The sequence below is a fragment of the Myotis daubentonii genome, chromosome 3 (genome assembly GCF_963259705.1).
Source record: "Myotis daubentonii chromosome 3, mMyoDau2.1, whole genome shotgun sequence".
NCBI lineage: Eukaryota > Metazoa > Chordata > Mammalia > Chiroptera > Vespertilionidae > Myotis > Myotis daubentonii.
In genome coordinates, this window is record NC_081842.1 from 177800598 (window position 1) to 177821430 (window position 20833).

The 20833-nt window shown below is 44.5% G+C and overlaps 1 protein-coding gene across 7 annotated transcripts in view; it reads right to left on the reverse strand.

The window, feature by feature from the left end:
- Window positions 1-1883: 1883 nt before the first annotated feature.
- Window positions 1884-20833, reverse strand: part of FGGY (FGGY carbohydrate kinase domain containing) — a 412333-nt gene continuing 393383 nt past the window's right edge. For all 7 annotated transcript variants that reach the window (XM_059689387.1, XM_059689388.1, XM_059689382.1 and 4 more), the window contains 2 exons: window positions 9932-9993; window positions 1884-2117 (listed from right to left, as the gene is read on the reverse strand). In XM_059689387.1, coding sequence (XP_059545370.1) covers window positions 2036-2117; window positions 9932-9993 — 144 coding nt within the window. In that variant the 3' untranslated portion in view covers window positions 1884-2035. The remainder of the gene's footprint in view (window positions 2118-9931; window positions 9994-20833) is intronic.

Sequence of the window (20833 nt, forward strand, 5' to 3'; positions counted from 1 at the left end):
GCCCAAGCTCTAGGGAGAGGTGAATGAACTGGGCTTTCTCCTGTGTCTGCATTGCATACCCACACACACCTTCTCCCTGGAGCTTGCCAGCCAGAGATCTTTATGGCCTTTGGATACTGTTTAATGCTATTTAGAGCTGGCCTTTGCAACTGGGTGGGGTCATCCTACTCAGGAATTTTGATTGTTATTGTTCTCAGCATCTTCTAGATGTCAGGCCCTCCAAAAAGATAAGCATAGTTAAGAAAATAAAACTGAGTGCTTTCTGGGAATTATCTCATTTAACCCTCATTATGACTATTAATGTCTTCATTTTCAACTTGACGAAACTGAGGTTTAGGAAGATTAAGGGCCTTTCTCCAAGCCACACAGCTTCAAGCCAGGGCTCACAGCCTTTGTGCCATGTTGCTTATCATCCCACCTGACAACCCTTCACCCCTGACTCCTCCTCTGACTGCTCCATGCTCCTTGGCAGGAGGCACCTTCTCCTATTGGGCACCTCTCACCATGTGCTGTCATGAATTTGCTCCTCTCCATCTCTCATTAGACTGGGAGCTCCCTGAGGGCAGGGACATGTTTTATTTATCCCTGTACCCCGGCGAGCACCTCAGTACCTGGCCCAGAATCTGTATTCTAAATGATTTTTTTTGACTGTTGTATTGGACTTTTCTTTGATTCCTGCTGACTTGTTTCTAAACTCCCATATACCCTCTACCCAAACTCATCTGAGCTGTGACATTAGCACTTACTCTTGGGTCTGAAATGGTGTGATGTGCATATTATGTTATCAGCTAAAGCAACTATTTTTTTTTCAAACACTTGCCTACATCAAAAGCTTTTAGCCATCCTGTTTCTTTTGTTTCCTTTAATCTTGAAATTTTTCATAGCCTTTCTGTGTCTTTATGACATAGACATTGCTGAAGAATACAGTGCATTAAATGAATAGAATGCTGCCCATTTGGGGTTTGTCTGATGTTTCCTTATGATGAGATTCAGGCTTTGCATTCCCAGCCGGTGTGATGCTATGTCCTTCTCAGGCTATCACATCTGGAGGCGCAGGATGTCCATCTGCCCAGCTGCAGTTAATTCTAATCACCCAATCAAGATGCTGTCCTGTTTCTTCCCTTTATAGTTAACATTCCTTTTCCTCTTGTAACTAATAATAAACAAGCTGTGGGGAGACATTTGAAGAACATGCATACATCCTGTTACTCATAGAAATTCCCTCCTGGACCCACCGATGATTCCTGCCTGTACCTATCTTTAATATGATGATTGCAAGATGACAATTCTGCAATCCCATGCAATATCTGATTCTAGACTGGATCCCGTATAGGAGGGAGAAAAATGCCATACAGGATATTACTGAGTTATTGACAAAACTGGAATATGAATGGCAGATTAAGTAAAAGTGCTATATAAAAGTTAAATAGACTGAAATGTACTCTCAAATGACTCATTAAAAATGTGTGTGGATAGACATACATGTGCATATGTGTGTGCAAGCGTGTGGAGAGAACACACAAACGATAAAGCAAATGAGGTAAATGTTAAAATATAAAAATTAGGTGATTGGGTGTTTCTCTGTATAATTCCTATTTTTGCAACTTTTCTGTAAGTTTGAAATTATTTCCAAAAAACTTAACAACAGCTTTTAGCCACTTATAGAATAGACATTAGATGTCCTACCTAAATCTATGTAAGTCTTCCATCTAATGACTGACATTGAATCAATTAATAAGCACGCGTTTCCTCTGGCCCGAATGATCCCCAAACCTAGTCCTATAGGAGATCCTATGACCCCATGTGAAACTTTTGTCTCCATGTCGGTGCCTGTGGAAACTACCAAGCAAACAATGATGGTACAGTGAGATGAAAGCCTCTAGTTCTGGTTGCACATGTCTTGGTTTTCTTTATTGAAAGGCAATACAGAGATGAAAAAAATGATACCTAAGCGGTCTTGAATAGAAGAGGAAGTGCCAGAGGTCCCTGGTGCAACGCCTCACGACCTTCTGGCACAGGCACCTGCAAGCTCTGCTCAGACCCCTTTCATGATGGCTGCGTACTCCTTCTGGTGCTCCACCAGCTTCAGGAACACTTGATATTTCTTGTCATAATATCTGTGGGAGACAAAGGAATATACTGAGCCACCTCAGACAAGCTGTTCTGCAGCTTCCCCTTACATTTAGAATGGGGGTATATCTGTGATGGGTTTGCAGACGCCTCCCAATTGTTCAATGCTCACACCTTCCTGAGCAATGGGTAGCATTACCTCTATGACTCTAACCTACATGGAGTGGTATTATCTCCATTGTAGAAGCAAAAACATTTGCTCAGAGAGGCGCATATAAATAGCCCAGCCAGTGTGGCTCAATGATTGAGTGTCGGCCTATGAAGTAGGAGGTCATGGTTTGATTCTGGTCAAGGCACATGCCCGGAAAGTGGGCTTGATCCCCAGTAGGGGCCATGAAGGAGGCAGCCAATCAATGATTTTCTCTCATCATTGATGTTTCTATCTCTCTCTCTCCCTTTCCCTTCTTCTATGAAATCATCAGGAAACATCCCATTATATACACACACACACAAAACCAAGGGGCTTCTTTAAAAACATAACAAAACACACACAAAAAATGAAGTAGTATAAATAAAAATCAGCAGGGCTGGGATTCACACTCAGGTCTGTCCGACTGAAAGCCTCCTCTGTGATGTACAGGCTGAACACAGGTCCATTCACATTCCCAGCTTTAATACATACTTCGTACATGACTAGTCCCAGGTTGGATGACTGGGTAAAAACCACAGCCTCACCTGGGACAAGAGGAAACTTTTTAATCACTCTTTGTGGATTCCACGCCTACATTTCCTCTGCAGACTGCTCTATCTGGGAGTGGAGCCCTAGAATCATGAGACTCACGCCTTTCCTGCAGGCGTCCCACAGAGGACCTTGCCCTCCAGTACTCTCCAGCTGACTCTTCAGGGAGACCTGTCAAAACTTGGGGTTGGCCATGAGTCAGATGGCAGGGCAGCCCAGTCCTGAGAGAGACAAGGCAACTTGAAGACTTGCACTCTGTCCTTACTCCTCCCTCCTGGGAGGAGCTGATTGGGGACAAAGGGTTGATGAAGCCAGGTTAGTGTGTCTTGGGGTGCTCTGAAAGGAAGTCTCATGAGGGAACGTTGGTGCTAGCTCGAAAATTGGGGCGGGGGGGAGAGATTGTAAGAATAGCCCTGGAACTTCCACGTCAACATGCTGACGAGAGTAATGTAACAGGAGTCCCCTTCCTCCAAGCATTTCTACCTTAAGCTTTATGGTCACTCAAGAGCTGTGCCGGGGCCAAACACAGCTTTAGGAGCTGGGCTCAAAAGCCTTGGTTTGAATCGCAGCTTGGACTTTACTCGTTGTGTGACCTTGGATACGGTACTTAATCCTTTTGTGCCTAAATTTCCCCATTTAGAAATGAGAGTAATTATAGGGCCTACCTGAAGAGCTGCAGTGTGAATTAAATGAGGTAACCTATGAAAAGCACTTACTAGTAGCATACTGCCTGGCTCACAGGAAGTGGTACCAGTGATAGTTATGGTGACTACTTTAAAAAAAATTAACATTCCAGTCTGGTCGGTGTGGCTGCTCAGTGGTTGAGTGTCAACCTATGACCCAGGAGGTCACGGTTCGATTCCCGGTCAGGGCACATGCCCAGGTTGTGGCCTGATCCCCAGTGTGGGGCATGCAGGAGGCAGCCAATCAATGATTCTCTCTCATCATTGATGTTTTTATCTCTCTCTCCCTCTCCCTTCCTCTCTGAAATCAATAAAAATGTATTTAAAAAATAAGAAATTAACTTTCCAATATTATCATTAATCTAGTTGTATGTGGGTTCTACTAAAACCCACTCTGAGGGTTTTCAAATTATCTATATTATAAAAGGCCTGTGGCCCTAATGCCCTAATGATCAAAGACCAGCGCGGGTGGGCAGGGCTGCGAGCATGGCGAGGCCACGCGGTGGGTGGGGCCATGCGATTTTGTGCACTGGGCTTCTAGTTAATTATATAATGATTCTGGGGATGGCAATTTTATCCTTTTAATGATACTCAATAATTTAATGCTAAGCAATTCTTTCACTCTCTGAGATGAACTTCCTGACTTGGGGATCTCAAAACTGCTATGAGAGCTTGGCCCAGTAACAGGTCTCATGTATAATTCTAATGCTGATAACGCTGCAGCAACTTTGTTGGCCTCATTTTGTACAGCGGGGAAGACATCAGCTTTGCAGGCAGAGGAACTGGGGTGACTTTGGGCAACTTTTTATAATTGTCTAAGCCTCAATTTCCCTGCTTTAAGAGGAAGATAACAGTTTGAAACAAGAAAATATGATACGCTCCATGAGCTGTCAAGTACTAAGAAATGTGAATGAATGCTCTTAAATAGTTTTATTATCTTAGAACACCAAGAGATGGATGTTTTTCTTTTCTTTCTTTCTTTCTTTTTTTTTTTTTTTACAATGAGAAGCTGAGGTCCAAACCACGTTTTTCCCACTGGTGCTTTTCATTCTTCTTTTTCTTTCTTTCTTTCTTTTTTTTTTTTTTTTTGGTAAAATACACTTAACATGAAATTTTCCCACTTTAACCATTTTTAAGTGTACAGTTTAGTGGCATTAAGAACATTCCCATTATTGTTCAATCATACAATAATTCCTCCACTGAATTCTTTCCATCTTTAAAAATGAAACTCTATACCCTTCCTATCTAATAATAGAGAAACATGGTAATTAGCTGTAACTTCACTACCCTTCCCATTGGCTAATCAGTGAGATATGCAAATTAACTGCCAGCCAAGATGGCGGCTGGCAGCCAGGAAATTGAAGTGAACATGAGGCTTGCTTGCTTCAGTGACGGAGGAAGCCAAGGTTCCCTGCCTTCCACTGCCCGGCTCTGAGCTCCTGAAGCAACAGCTCCAAAAGATACAATGTTTCAATTATAGAAGCTAAAAGATGGCGGTCAATTTGCATATACCAGTTGCGAGGGAAGACTGAGGACAACATGGAGACCAAGCGGAACAGAAGGGAGCTAAGTAGGGACCTCGAGGACAGAAATGGAGCCAAGGCTGTGGAGGTGGGAGGCGGGAGGTGGGAGGGCAAGACCAGCCACAGCGGCTGCGAGCTGGCGGGGCAGCGGCTTGGAGGGGAAGGGGCAGTGCCTGAGAGTGGGAGGGGAAACCTGCCACAGCACCTGGCAGCGGGAGGGGAAACCCAGCAGTAACGCCTGGGAGCGGGAGGGGAAACCCAGCAGGAGTGGCTGGGAATGGAAGGGGAAACCCAGCCGCAGCGGCTCGGAGTGGGAGCGAAGCCCACCTCAGCAGGTTTCGCTCCCCTCTCTGCTTCACTCCAGCCGCTGGAAGCCCTATTCTTGCAGGGATCTTCCTGCAACGGGCCTCTAGTCTCTATATATAAAACCCTAATATGCAAATAGACGGAACGGCAGAACAACCGAACAAACAGTCGCTATGATATATGCTGACCACCAGGGGCTTTATGTGGAGTATGGCAGGCATTGGCAGCAGGTGGCAGAGCTCAGAACATGGTGGGCATAGGCCACAGAGTGATGGTGGAGCAGGTAAGCAGGGGCACCAGATTAAGGCGGGGTGCCGGTTGCTGTCATGGGGTGAGCCTCTGGTGGTTACTGAAAATTCTTTGCTCCCATGTGCTGCAGTCTTGCCTGGTGCTCACACCTGCTGCAGCGTTGGTCCTGCTTGCACCCGCTGCTGGCGCCCTGTGCTGGTCCTGATCGCTCAGCGCCATCAGCAGGTGCGAGTGGTGGCTGCTGGCTCCAATTTCCCCTCAGGGCTTCTCCATCTCCCCCTGCTCCTGAGGGGCAATTGGGGCTGGCAGCTGCCTCTCATATCCGCTGCCAGCACCAGTCCCACTCGTACCTGCTGCTGGTGCCCAGGGCCGGTCCTGATTGCGCCTGAGGGCTTCTCCACCTCCCCCTGCTCCTGAGGGGCAATCAAGGCAGCAACCAACACTTGCGCCCACTGCACCCACTGATGGCACTGGCCCCAATTGTTCTGCGCCATCAGTGTATGGGAGTGGCAGCAGCGGGAGCAGGGCAGCGGTGGGAGGGGCTGGGCAGGAGCGCAGAGGATGGGCCAAGACCCGCCCCTGTGCCCATCACAGCCTCGAGGCCCACAGTTCCTTTCAAGGTGCATGAATTCGTGCACTGGGCCCCTAGTTAAACAATAACTCCCCATTTCCTGCTCTCCCTAACCCCTGGCAATCACATTCTACTTCTTTTCTCTATAATTTTGACTGTTCTAATTATTTCATATAAGTGGAATCATATAATATTTGTCTTTTTGTGACTGGTTTATTTCATCTAAAATAATATCCTTGCCGAAACCGGTTTGGCTCAGTGGATAGGGCGTTGGCCTGTGGACTGAAAGGTCCCAGGTCCGATTCCGGTCAGGTGCATGTACCTGGGTTGCGGGCACATCCCCAGTAGGAGATGTGCAGGAGGCAGCTGATCGATGTCTCTCTCTCATCGATGTTTCTAACCCTCTATCTCTCTCCCTTCCTCTCTGTAAAAAATCAATAAAATATAAAAAATAAATAAATAAAATAATATCCTCAAGGTTCATCCATATTGTAGCATATGTCAGACTATCCTTCCTTTTTAAGAATGAGTGATATTACATTGTATGTATATACCATATTTTGTAGACCCATTCATCCATTGATGTACACTTGGGTTGCTTCTCTATTTTAGCTACTGTGGATTATGCTGCTATGAACATGGGTGTACAAATATCTCATTGAGCCCCTGCTTTCAGTTCTTTTGGGGTATAAACCCAGAACTGGAATTTCTGGACAATATGGTAATTCTATTTTTAATTCTTGAGGAACCACCACACTATTTTCTATAGTGGCTGCACCATTTTCATTTCTACCAACAAGGTTCCAATTGCCCCAAATCCTTGTCAACAGTTGGCATATATACATATATTTTGATAGTTCCTATAATAATGGGTGTGAGATATCTCATTATATTTCTGATTTTCATTTTACCAATAATTGGAGGTACTGAGCATCTTTTCATGTCTTCATAGGCCATTTACATACCGTCTTTGGGAAAATGTCTATTCAAGTCCTTTACCTATTTTTAAAATATGTTTTTATTGATTTCAGAGAGAGGAAGGGAGAGGGAGAAGAGAGATAGAAACATCAATGATGAGAGAGAATCATTGATCGGCTGCCTCCTGCACAACTGGGAATCGAGCCTGCTATTAGGGCATGTGCTCTGACTGGGAATCGAACCAGCGACCTCTTGGTGCATGGGTCAATGCTCATTCAACTGAGCTACACTGGCTGAACCATTTGCCTATTTTTGATTCGAGTTGTTTGTTTTGTTGTTGAGCTTTAGGAGTTCTCTAGATATTCTGGGTATTAATCCCTTATCAGATATATGATAGGCAAATATTTTTCTCATTTTGTGGGATGCTTTTTTGTTCTGTTCATGATGCCTTTTGAGGAACAAAATTTTCTCAGGCACTTGTAAGGGACTGCTCTAAGACCACAGGAAAATATGGGTAAGATTTGGGATCCTCTTAAACGATATATTGAACCATAGTCACTAAATAATACTTTCTGTGATGCTGACTTTTAAAATCAAGCGAATCCCCTCTCTTCCAAATTCTCTCCATACTCATTCAGCTGCTCCTGTGTGGTACAGACCGAAATACATGTTCCCTGTAGATAATAATGTGACTTGAGTCAAGGAAGAGATGTGCCAGTTGCTCAGGGGGACTGGCTCCCTTTCGCTCAGGGGGACTGGCTCCCTTTCTACTTGCAAATCTTCAGGCAGCCTGCAGATGGTGCTAGAGCATTGTGTCATAGGCAGTTTCCCAGCTGACAGCCAGAAGCTAAAGATTCTTTGCAAAAGGAGCACATGGATTTCCTGGGAGAACTTAAAAACAGACTTCCCGCCCTAGCTGGTTTGGTTCAGTGGATAGAGCATATTCCTGCAAACTGAAGGGACCTGGGTTTGATTCCAGTCAAGGGTACAAGCCCACATTGCAGGATCGATCCCCAGTGGGGGTGTGTAGGAGGCAATCGATCATCAGTGATTCTCTCTCATCATTGATGTTTCTATCTCTCTCTCCCTCTCTGAAATCAATAAAGACATATTAAAGCAAAAACAAAAACAAAAAACAGACTTCCCTCTAAAGTTGTGGAGGGTCAGTGAAGAGACGGGAAAGATTAATCTGTTTATAATTTCAACAAAAGGATGCTGCTAGCCCATGGCTCCCCTATATTGGAAACTCTGATCTCTCATTGTTCCTGAGTTGACCTCCCCAATGTTAGGTCCTCTCAGGCTTGTATTTAGAGAGGAGTTTATATTTGTAGTGTTAACAGCACAACTCCATTTGGAGACCTTCTTTAAGAAAATAAAAATACTCTCTCACATCCATGTTTCTCTCTCTATCTCTTCCCTTCCCTACTTCCACTCTCTCTAAAAGTCAATGGAAAAATATCTTTGGGTGAAAATTTAAAAAAAAAAGAAAGAAAAATAAACTGGATTACTTTGTAAATACTGGTGCTTTGCCTGTCCATTACATAAGGTGAAATTTGCTTTTATGTCTCCATCTCAAATACTTCCCCCAAATTATAAAAGGTCTCTGCACAACTGTCCATCATTTTTCTTTTTCTTTTTTGTTAATCCTCACCTGAGCAGGACATGCTCATGATGAGAGAGAGAGAGAGAGAGAGAGAGAAAGAGAGAGAGAGAGAGAGAGAGAGAGAGAGAGAGAGAGATTGCTTCCTGTAAGCACCCCAATGATTGGGGATTGAACCCACAACCTAGGTATGGGCCCTGACCTGGAATCAAACTCACAACCTTTTTGTGTATGGGGCAATGTTCCAAGCAACTGAGGCACCTCGCGAGGGCTGTTTGTCTTTAAACTCACTACCAGTGACTTAGGTCTTTTCATCTCTCACCTGGGTTACTGATGAAGCCTTCCACCTGATCTCTGCTTCTACCCTTAAGTCCTCCAATTCATCCTCTAAGGGAGATCTTTCTAAACTCTGCATCTGACCAGGTCCATTCAGCATCTCCATTCTGCCTGCAGGAGAAGCCTGAGGTCTTTAGCAGGGCCTCAGACTCCCCAGGGCATGAGCCCACCTACTCCCTGACGCCCAGGTTCACAGCCTGCCATTCCCCATCTCATACAGTGCATTTCAGAATTATGTGTTTATAGAAGTTAGCGGACATACCATGCTGCTCTCACCTTTATTACTTTGCATGTTATTCCCTCTACTGAGAATGTCCTTCCCTGTCTTGTTCATCTAACAGTTTCTTTTAAGCATTTAAAGTCAGCTAAGACCTAACCTCCTCTCACCCCCAGGGTCCCATTCCTTAATTCCTTGGACAACTGTGTAAAACTTACCCTTTGTTCTGCAATGATCTTTGTGCATAAATAAGATTGTGTCTTATTCCCCTCTAAAGCTATGGCTAATGAGCATAATGCCTTAAAGTAGAAGCTCAATAAATTAGTGGTTTGCAACTGGGGTTAAAGTACTGATCAAGGTCATGACGTAGCCCTCAATGCCAAGTGATGCAAAGGATAAAAAATGGGCTGATGCTACTGTGTGCTTTGACAGAGATATAAGAGATCCATGTTTTAGAACCGAGAAGGGCAGATTGGCTGCTAATGACCTAGACAGAAGAGCATTGGCCTGATGTTCAGAAGTTTGTATCTGACCCCCAGGTCTGGCCCTACCTTGTGATTGGAGGTAACTGAAAGTGACTCTAGCTCTCTGGGACTGAGTTTTACCAACTATTGAAGGAAAGGACTGGGTTACCTGACTGCCAAGGCTTGTTCCAGCCCTAGAGCTGCGTGTTTACATGCTCTCGTTCCTGAGCATTGTGCACATAAAACATGACTTACCTTTTATCCTCGAGTCTGGGAAACACAACTCTCCCAACTTTGCTCATTCTTGCCATGGCCTCCTACGAAAGAGAACATGGAGTTGGAAAGCTGAACCCAAAGTGAGGCTTGTCTTAGGCAAGGGATTCTAGCTGGAATTCATTTCCCCTTAAGATATTCAGTTAGTGCCCTAACCGGTTTGGCTCAGTGGATAGAGCGTCAGCCTGTGGGCTGAAAGGTCCCAGGTTTGATTCCGGCCAGGGGCATGTACCTTGGTTGTGGGCACATCCCCAGTAGGAGGTATTCAGGAGGCAGCTGATCGATGTTTCTCTCTCATTGATGTTTCTAACCCTCTATCCCTTTCCCTTCCTCTCTGTGAAAAATCAATAAAATATATTTCTAAAAAAAGATATTCAGTTAGTCCTTCCCCACCAACTTATTTTCTCTGGTAATGGGAATAAAACCCCAGTAAACACTAAAAGTTATACCTATGAGCACACAGCCTAGGGTTAATAAAGGGCTGAATATTGAGGCCTTCAGGGCATAAACAGCCCAGAGGTTGAAGCTGTTGTGACCGCTCGCAGGGAATGGTGGGAGACAATGACTTCTTCCCATTGCCTGGACACCTGGGCTTAAGATGCAATGTAATAAGCCACTGAGCACATTGTCCCCTTAACTCAGGACGACAATAACTGACTAGAACCCACCTGGCCCCTGTACAGGAGGATAAACTATTTAAGGCCTCTTCAGTTCACCTTGGGCTTTCCCCCCAGCAGTCTTTGAAGCTGTGAGTACAGACATGGGCCTCTGGGATGAGGCCATTCGACTTGAGTTCTGGACTCTGACTTTAGGACACTCTTATATTTACAAGGGAACAATCAGCAGGCAGCCAGGGGCAGCGTCTGGGTGGACATGTCTGGCGTGTACAGCATCAACGTCAACCATAGATGGTGTTGGCTCCATGGTAGGAATGAAATGGTTCCGTTTCATCGGGCAGTCTTCCAGTGCCGTGAAAGCTATGGCAAAGTGAGGGGGATGGCGTGAACCCACACTTTGGAGTCCAGCAGACTTGACTAGGGAGATGGCGAGCAATAGTATGACACAGGTCCTCAGCAATAGTATGACACAGAGCAATAGTATGCCCTGTCTTGGAAGCAGCTGCTGAGGCCTTATTGTTAAGGATGCGGTCACTCGGGGTCACGTATGTACAGCATATTATTCCGTATGTTTAGTAATTACTCACTATGTAGCAGCCACTGTGCCAGGGACACAGATTTGCATAAGACATCCTCTTTGTCCCAGAGAAACTCACATGCTACCAGGGGAGGGGAAAATGTAAAAAGCTGACTACCACACAGAATGTCAGGGACCCTGAGTATCTTCAGAACATATCCAAGTGGCCCCTGCCCGTCCTTGCCACCTTCCTGTGAATTTTACACACACACTCACTCACACACTTATTATTTACCAGTACTCCCTTCTCACGTGCCATGGATGCACTGGTTCATGGGTTCCTTATCTGTCTTCTCCACTCCCTGCCCTAACCAGAGTGTAACTACAGGAGGCCAGGGGCTTTTCTGTTTGCTTCTTAATCTCAGCACCTAGAATATTCATAAAAGGTATCCAGCCCCTTCCATGTGCCAAGCACAGCACTCAATGTGTGTACACGGAATACAGAGAGAAAGAACGCACGGGTCCCATCAAGTAGCTCCCACGGAATGGGAAAGACGTTTACCATGATCACAATAGTGTGGTAAACACGAGGTTGGAAGCAGGCAAACTTCCTTTTAATGGTTATTCAGGGTTAGGAAACGTGAAGGCTTCTTCCTCTGCTCATTACTTACACACATTTACACTCCGGCAAGGATGCTCTACCAACTCTTCCCCCAGAAGAGCAAGAACGTTCTGAACTAGTTACCTGCCCTGAACGTATTAAAAAGTACACAGTGGGGGAGATCAGGGATGCTCAGAGCAACAAGCACATGGACAGCAGAAAAGAAATGGCAGCTTTAAGTAAGGAGGAGATTTTAAAAGTTATAAAAAATTACTGAAAACGAAATCATGGCAAAAGGATAAAAACTAAAAAAGGGCAGTCCGGGGCCTTTTTGTGAAGGGGCAAACATCAAACACATCGTAGTGAGGTTGCTGGCATTCCACTCCAGGAGGATGTTTTAAGAGCTCTGCCCACCCAGCGTGTGTCAGGACGTTTTCCTTCCCAGGCGTAGTTCTGACTCCCTGACAGAATCCCTGTGTCTTGCTAAGATGGCCTCGGCAACCCCATGGCCAGCTTCCCCAGGCTGGGCTCAGCTTCAGACCACACTCCAGGACTGCTTTCCTGGGCGGGATCAGGAAACCTGCACCATAGTAGGTGCCCCATAAATGTCACTTCCCTTCCTGTGGACAAAAGGCAGGCCTGGAACTCTCTTTTCCTTCCTTCATATCACCTCTGCTTGTTTTTAAAATAAATTACTAAGAAACAAACACCAGCAATAGAGACTTCAAAAGTTTAAAACGAGGTGACTTTTTCTCAAAAAAGTATAGACTTAAGCACTGAACTCAGCTCAGGTGTCTACCCCACAGAGAAGAGTTTTTCTAAGTCATCCCACTGCGTGCCTGCCTCCCTCCTAGATGGTGTTTTTTGCTCCCACAGCGGCTTGTGCTGCCAGCCATCAGAGCATGTATGACACGGCACCATAATTTCTTCTTAGCACATCCATCTCCCCAGCTAGACAGTGAGCTCCTTAAGACACAAGCTGCTATAATTATTTCTGCTGCCAAACTCAGCATCTGGGACAGCGTACACATTCGGGGAACGTATGAGATGAATGAACTCAAGGATCAGACATGTGAGAGAACACTTAAAATGGAAGATTTGGCTGAGATTTAAGGATGACAGATATAAGATACCAGAGTGAGCTGCAAACAGACCACCCTGAAGGATTTGCAAAAGGGGTGGCTGAGGACCCATGAATCAACTCTTAAATCTTTCGTCCACATGGAAGGTCAGGAGAAGAGCTGGATTTTTAGGAGACAACTGTGGGTTTATTGTGCACCAGGCCTCGTTCTAGGGGAGGGGTGAGAGGAGTGTCCCCCTCACAAGTCAGGAGAGCAGGTTTCTCCGAGACCAACAAGGACTCGGCCTGCCCCCAAGGTGGTGGAACCCTGGAATGAGTGTGGCTCCTCTTGGAAGGCAGGGCTGGCTGGCACATCAGCGTAGACGTGGAGGGCAGGTTGCACCCGGGTCAGCCAGCACAGTCACTATCTGTCAGACTCCAAAAGGCTGACTGTGTCCAGGCCCCGTGGCTCGCTGTGAGAGGCTGCCATGGGCTGTCTTAGGTCCCATCGAACATGGACACCTAATGGGGCAGAGTCAGCTTGAGAGATCTACTGGATTTCTAAGAAATTAGGAGAAGAGAAGCAAATACTAGAACCGAGCGGCATTAACCAAGACAAGATACTGTAAGTGAGAGGTTTCAGGAAGCGGAGGTCCTCCAACAAAATCTATGACAAAGCCTATAAACACCCATTAGGCTAAGAGAGCATACAGACCATTCATGACAATGCTGATTAGATAAGAACTTTCCTACACACCCAACCTCTCTTCCCAGACCCCTCAGAGGAATCAGAACAAAAGCGAATGTGCTGGGAACAAAGTGAATGAGGAAGGAAGGCTGACTGCAGCCCCCTTCTCTCCCGCAGCAGATCAGCCTGAGGAGTGCGGAGAGGTCGTATCTCCAGATGAAAATGGAAATGATGATGACGATACATTTCTTTATATTCTCATTTCTGAATTTTGGCTACGTCTTACAACGTAAGAGACCATCAAACTTGTATTATCCAAGTGACTTTGTACATATCTAAGAAATTAGTGCCACTATCAGAATTTCTAACCAGGGCAGAGAAAACATAGCTGCAAAAACATAAAGGAGCCGTGGGAGTAAAAAATACTTGTCTCTCAATTCTATCTCAAGAAGTTTGTTTGTTCTAAGTGCAAGTTACATATGAAGGCACAAAAAACACTGGGTCAGCGTGTATTAAAATGTGAACAGGTTCAAGAGCACGTGACATTTCTTTTTCTTGTTCTTTTTTTGTGTGTTTTTGAAATTTTCTACCATGGCATATACTGATTTGATAATTGTAAGGGAAAAAAAATACTGCATTCTAAAAAATGGAAGTTATGCTTATGGGCAGTCAAAGTGACTGGTGCTCAGCCTCCTCTCTCCTGGGAGGCAGGGCTCACTGTGGGTCTTTGACATAGTAAGGAGAACGCCCAGAGAATCAGCGCTGTCATCAAAAATAGCACTGCTGAGTTTTCTAATTTCTCCAAATAATTAACATAAAACTGAAACCTCACGAACCCACTGGCTGCAATAAATCTGGAAATTACCACAGCATAACAATACGGAGTTATTATGGAAATGCTGACACGTGCTAAATATAGCCACCCCCCACAATATATTTCTGTTCAAAGGGGTCTATTTGAAGTTGGCCTCAAAATTCATACTTTTTGTCAGCAGGCAGGAGCTGGACAATCTTAATGTGCAGCACGCTACCCTCTTTGTTTGAGAGTCTAGACAGCACAATGAATGCAGTGACTTTTCTCTTTCCTTTCTGCCCACACAATGGGAGCTTTTTAAAAACAAAATATTTGGTAAAATCGCATTTTAATCACTTCTTTTCTTTCTCTCTCTAAGGCAGAGCTATAAATAAACCATGAAAGTTCACATTTGATCGTTACTTCTGAAAGCGAGTGGAGGGTCTCTGTGGGGAAAATAGGGGCCCTGTCCCGCGACCATGAAAGGAAGCATTCATGGGGTTTGACCCTTCCCCGCCTGGTCAGGGCCCAGCTACCAGTTTGCACACAGGGCTCACCACTTCTGGGAGCAGCGTTGGCGATCACCAGGCCTGTGTGGGTGCGGGAAACACCCAGTTCTCATGCACTGTGGCCTGGTTTGGGAGCTACCGAAGGGCTTTAGGCTACACTGGGGTGAGTTACCCAGGGGAATGAAGTTAAGGAAAGGAAGGGGTTCTCAGCACCCATGGAGAAGGTGGGGATTCCCAAGTGGCAGGCACATTAACTTGGGGAGGGGCGGATCCGGGATCTTCTAGCTCTCCCTGGGGGAAGGGGAACAATAGCCTTAAGACTTGGGGAGACTATGGGGGAGTCTAGACCTAGGCACCAAAGGGCAACACAGCTTGGCAGTGTCCAGAGACATGATCTACAGGGAATAACCAGGCCCTGGCACCATGGGAGCTAGACTGTGAGCTCCCATAGGGAGGAGTAAGGTCATTGTAGGTCTCATGTCCAGGTGACCCTCACTTACAGACACTTGATTCCTGATAGCTCAGTAGCTAAAGGAAAAGGAAAAGGCTTTCATAACAGGGACAATGAAGATCTTCTAAGCGGTGTTCCTAAAATGGCCCGCAGGCACTCTAGGGAGAGCTCAAGGTAGGTGTTGCATTAGGATTCCGGAAGAAAGGATTGGAAGTGCCATTTATATGATTTTCAGTCTAAGGAAGTTAATTAAGCCTGGCCAGCCCTTAATATGCAGATTGTCACCAGATCTATTAGTTGGTCCAAACATCACATAGTCATGGGCCAGGTAAGATGTGAGTTTCTGAGGAGGGGTGTGGGAGCTCTCACCTCTATGCCCACAGCTCCGAGGGTTTGCTATGTGCTGTTCTTTACATGGCCTAGGGAGTCATAGGGATTATCTAGTTTATTTAAAGCAACCCTCACAAAATGGGCAACCGGCTGAAAAAGATTGGGTCTAAGGATTAAAGGTAATGTTGATAATTCAGATTCAACTAAATAAGAAAATGGTGCCCTGGCCAGGTGGCTCAGTTTGTTGGAGTATCATCCCATATACCAAAAGGTGGCAGATTTGATTCCTGGTCAGGGTGTGTATGGGAGGAAACCAATCAATGTTGATGTTTCTCTCACATTGATGCCTCTCTCTCTCTCTCTTTCTTTCTCTCTCTTCTTCCCTCTAAAATCAATAAACGTATCCTTGGGTGAGGATTAAAGAAAAGAAGAAGAAAATGGAGATACTTTTATATTTGGTACTAGATCTTTATACTATAAGGTAAAAACAATGAAGACCTAGTCAGATAAAAGCTGGGGGAAAAATCAAAATTATCAAGAATACTTGCCCTGACCGGTTTGGCTCAGTGGATGGAGCGTCGGTCTGCGGACTCAAGGGTTCCAGGTTCAACTCCAGTCAAGGGTATGTACCTTGGTTGCGGGCACATCCCCAGTAGGGGGTGTGCAGGAGGCAGCTGATCGATGTTTCTCTCTCATCGATGTTTCTAACTCTCTATCCCTCTCCTTTCCTCTCTGTAAAAAATCAATAAAAATATATTTTTTTAAAAAAGAATACTGTCTGAGATATAGATACACAGGCACAAACAAAAGCATTTAGCAATCATCAAAAACATACCTGGCCTTCGATGTACAGTGCACCTTAAAATCCTGCATAATGTTAGCATGAAGACAGCTGTGTTTCACCTGTTTTAATAGTGTATTGAATCCATAAGCACAGAACATGTCTACGCCCATTCTTAAGTAAGTTTCCATGTATTGAGGACGCAAGCTCAACATGCTTTTAACTGATAGGATGTATGACCAAAGAAACATCTACTGGCATCTACTGACTTAGCAGACAACTTCCATGGCCACTGCTGCGTTACTGGTTTAACCAGCACTCCCCAGTCCTAACTCTGTGCCATGCAGTGTGCTAATTGCCTTATGTATGTGACCTTTTTAATTCTCAAAATGACTTTATGACACAGATGTTATCATTTATCTTCACTTTATGAATCAAGGAAGTAAACAGTATAAAACTGACCCAAGGTCATAAAGGCAATATGTAGTACAGGCAGAATTCAAGCCCATTTCTGACTCCAGGCCTTTGCTTAGCCCTCCATCTAGGCCCCATGGTCCTTCCTGTACCTTGTTGTGATTCGGAAGCCTCATGCTGGAGTCCCCTAGGCTTGAGTTCAAATCCCACTTCTGCTGCTTGTTAGCTGTGGGATCTCTTGTGTGAGAATGAGTGTGTGTGTGTGTGTGTGTGTGTGTGTGTGTGTGTGTGTGAGAGAGAGAGAGAGAGAGAGAGACAGGCCAATACAATACATTGTACCTTTTTCAGAGATGCTGACACACAGCTCTGAGATACACGAACCTGCCTTCTTGAGGAACTCTGACTCATTTTACTGGAACAACAGGCTCACATGCTAATGTGTGGGCTGAGGCACATGACCCCTCCACAGAAAAACAGAGAGGATAGCAGTGTGATTTTCCTCCAACAAGCACTAAAAAATGGCTAGTTGTTCTTTTAGTTAATTTTGTTTTTATTTTTGACACAGTCATCTTTTGACCCACATCTGGTATTCTGTGCAACCTCTGTGCACTGGAAACAATAATGTCAATTTAGAAGCAGGAAGGGATGAGAGAAAGGAAAGAGTGGGAGAAGTCTTCATCATTAATCATGATATGAAGACTCAACACCTCCGTTATAATTTTAAATCCCATCTATCTACCCACCTACCTACCTACATACACACGCATATATTTTGTTTAGAGTGTTGAGTCCATAGGGGTACACATTTCAAATTTCATCAAACTATACATTTAAGATCTATATATTTCACTTTATGCATAATATATTTCAATTTAAAAATGATAAAAGAAAAAATATCCTATATGTGTCTAAGTATATATGTTGGTGTATCCACATTTTATTTACTTTTTACTTATATGCCTACCAAATGGGAATAGAAATTTAAATGCCCAGTTTTCTAATCTTGATGCTAAAATATACTTCAAATTAGTCTCTTGATCATAAAGGAGTGGAAGCTCTCCAATTCTGCAGGAAATGGAAATGCTAGTGGAAAGATACTGAGTTTCAGAAATAAAAGGGTTAGGGTAGTATCTGGTCTCTGCTACTTACTGGATGTGTGAACTAAGCCTCAGTTTTTCCATTTATAAAGTGGGAGTTATCGTATCTACTCATAGCATTGTTGAAAACCCCAGTATCCGACTCTCTGACTACCACTTCCCACTGGTCCCCTAACTGGCATTCTCATAGCAGTCAGGCCCCCTCAGGGTGGTTTTCAGGGAGAGACAAAATGATAGGCTCTGACTGAATCAGACAGACTGCCAGGGGGTAAAGTTGTGCTGTATCAGTCACTAGCTGTATTATTACGGACAAACTATTTAACTTCTTTATGCCTGTTTCCTTTCCTAAAGATGGAGATAATAATAGTATGCCTCTTGTAGGACTGCTGGTAGGATCATGTGAGTTACTGCAGGTAAACGCACTCAGAACAGAGCCAGCAGGAAGTAAATACTCCATAAATTTTGCATATTTATTAGCATGCAAGCTCCATGTGGCCAGGGGTTCTTATTTGATTCATTCACTGCACTAAGAACTGAGCCTGGCCAGAATGGGCCATTCATAAATATTGGTTGAATCAATCAGTAAATGAGGTGAGTTAAAGTTGATCCTTTTGGTATGTTTTTACCCACAATACTTCTGACTCCAATGTATGGGGGTTTTTCCTCAGACCAATCAATTCTCTAAATCTCCAGACAACTGGCTGTCCTACAATCAATTTAATTTGGAAACTAACTACCTGGAGTAGCATCAGACTCCACAGGTTTAAGAACTCAGTCCCACAAGACTGCAGATGTCAGTAGCAAGCCCAGGCCTCCCATACTTCTGCCAGACCAGCTGTACTAATAAATAGGAGGTTCCCATGACCAGCCTTCCCATCTTAGATTTGATGACTAGAATGGCTCACAGAACTCAGGGAAGCAGTTTGCTTACTATTACCAGTTTACTTTAAAGGACACAACTCTGGAACAGTCAAATAAAAGAGACACATAGGACAAGCTATGGGGTGTGGAGCATCCATGCCCTCTCTGGGGTGCACCACCCTAGGCTCTCCAAATCCTGTGGCTTAGCGGTTTTTATGGAGGTTTCATGACACAGCAGGATTGATTAAATTATCGGCTTTGGTGATTCACTCGCTCTCCAGCCCCTCTACCTCCCTGGTGGTCAGGGGGTGATGCTGAAAGTTCCAACCTCTCTTTAATCAGGCCTTGGCCTTTCTGGCAACCAACCCCCATGATGAAGCTACTACCTAAGGTCCCCGGCCACCAGTCTTCTCATCAGCATATAAAATACACTCTTTTCATTTGAGAGATTCCATGGGTTTCAGGAATCAGGGACAAAGATCAAACATTTGAACTTTGTTCTGTAAGAGTCTCTCATCCCTAAAAACTACAATGGACTTCCCCTGGTTTCTGAATGAAATTCAAATTTTGCAGGATAGCCTAGAATTTCAAGATAGAGCTTGTGACAATGTTTCCAACCTCATATCATGTCCTGTTCACTGTGCTCAACATGCTAGAGATACACTGGCCACCTTGCTGTTGGTTACATGCACATGTCAAGCTTGCTCCTGCCCAGGGCCTTCCTGCTTCTCTCAGGAACCCTCTTGTCCTGGATCTCTGACTGTCTAGCTTTTTTATATGATTTAGGTCCTTTTCAAATATAATCGCTATGAGGCCACCATTGGCCACTCCTAGCTGAAATGGTCCACTTCTCCCAAACGCTCTTTTCCCCACCATTTCACTTTCTTGTCTTTATTACCCTTCATAGCACGTAGCATGACCTGAGCATCTATCCTCAATTCACTTGTATCTTTGTTGATTGTCTCCTTCCTCACCTCTACTCGTCCTTCCATGGAGGCAGGGTCCTTGGCTTTCTTATTTTTTGATGTAGCCCAAGCTTTTAGCACAGCATTAGTTAAACATCAGCTGGAAGTACAAACTTATTGAAGGCCCACTGGAGAGGCACTATGTATCTGCATCTTGCCTCATCTGATGCTCACAAGCATTTGGTGACAGAGGCCTTATTACCTAATTTGGACTAAGGAAACAGAGGCTCAAAGAGGTTAAGTGACTTGCCTAAACCAGTAAACGGCTGAGGTAGGATCTGAAATGTGCTTTAACTCATGAATAAGAGCAGGCCCATTCCTTGAGGAGTGCGCAACCAACAGGAAGATCTCTAGTGCGTGACTAGAGATCTGATGACTTCAGAGCCCTGCAAGACCCTAAAAGCCAGCTTTTTCCGCTGTTAGACAAAGTCAATCATAGTCATGATATTGTGCTTACAGGGGTAGGAAGGTGCATTCATTGACATATGGAAAGACTGTTCACATTAATTTTAGAAAGATAATTACTGCCAGCTGTATGACCTTGAGTGAGACCCTTCCCTTCCCTGGGACTCACTTTCCTTATCAGTAAAATGAAGGGGTTGGATTAAATTATTTCTAAAGGCTTTGCCAACTCTACAACCTGTTGGTTTCATGCACATGTCTTTTTTTAAATTAACTCTCAGTTAACAAGGGAACCAGTGACTCCCAATGGCACACTGCATTAGGGTTTTATTAGGTCCACTCTGCGAGGGAATATACCCCACTGTGTTTCCGCAGCAAAGTACAGTTTCATTGCAATCCAGCCACAGAGAACATGGCACTGGGGGCAGCAAAAATAAGGATTCTTGCTAAAAGCATCAGACAGATTACAGACTCCCAAACTGCAAGCTATCACCCATCTAATAATCTACTGTTGATTGAAAATAAATGGTCCTACCCACATGTCTGTCTGAAAAGGCATAAAGTACTGCAGTAAGCTGGAACAGAAATAATAACAGCAATCGCTCAACAACAATAATCATGGTAGCTAACATTTACTCAGTACTTATTATGGCCCAGCACTGTATTAAATACTTTATCTACTTTATGTCCCTGATGAAAGATGAGGAAATCACACTTATTTGGAACCTGTACGCTTAACCAAGCACTATGGAACAAAGGCTTTGGTGATATATATGCCATGATTCAAATCCTAGCTCT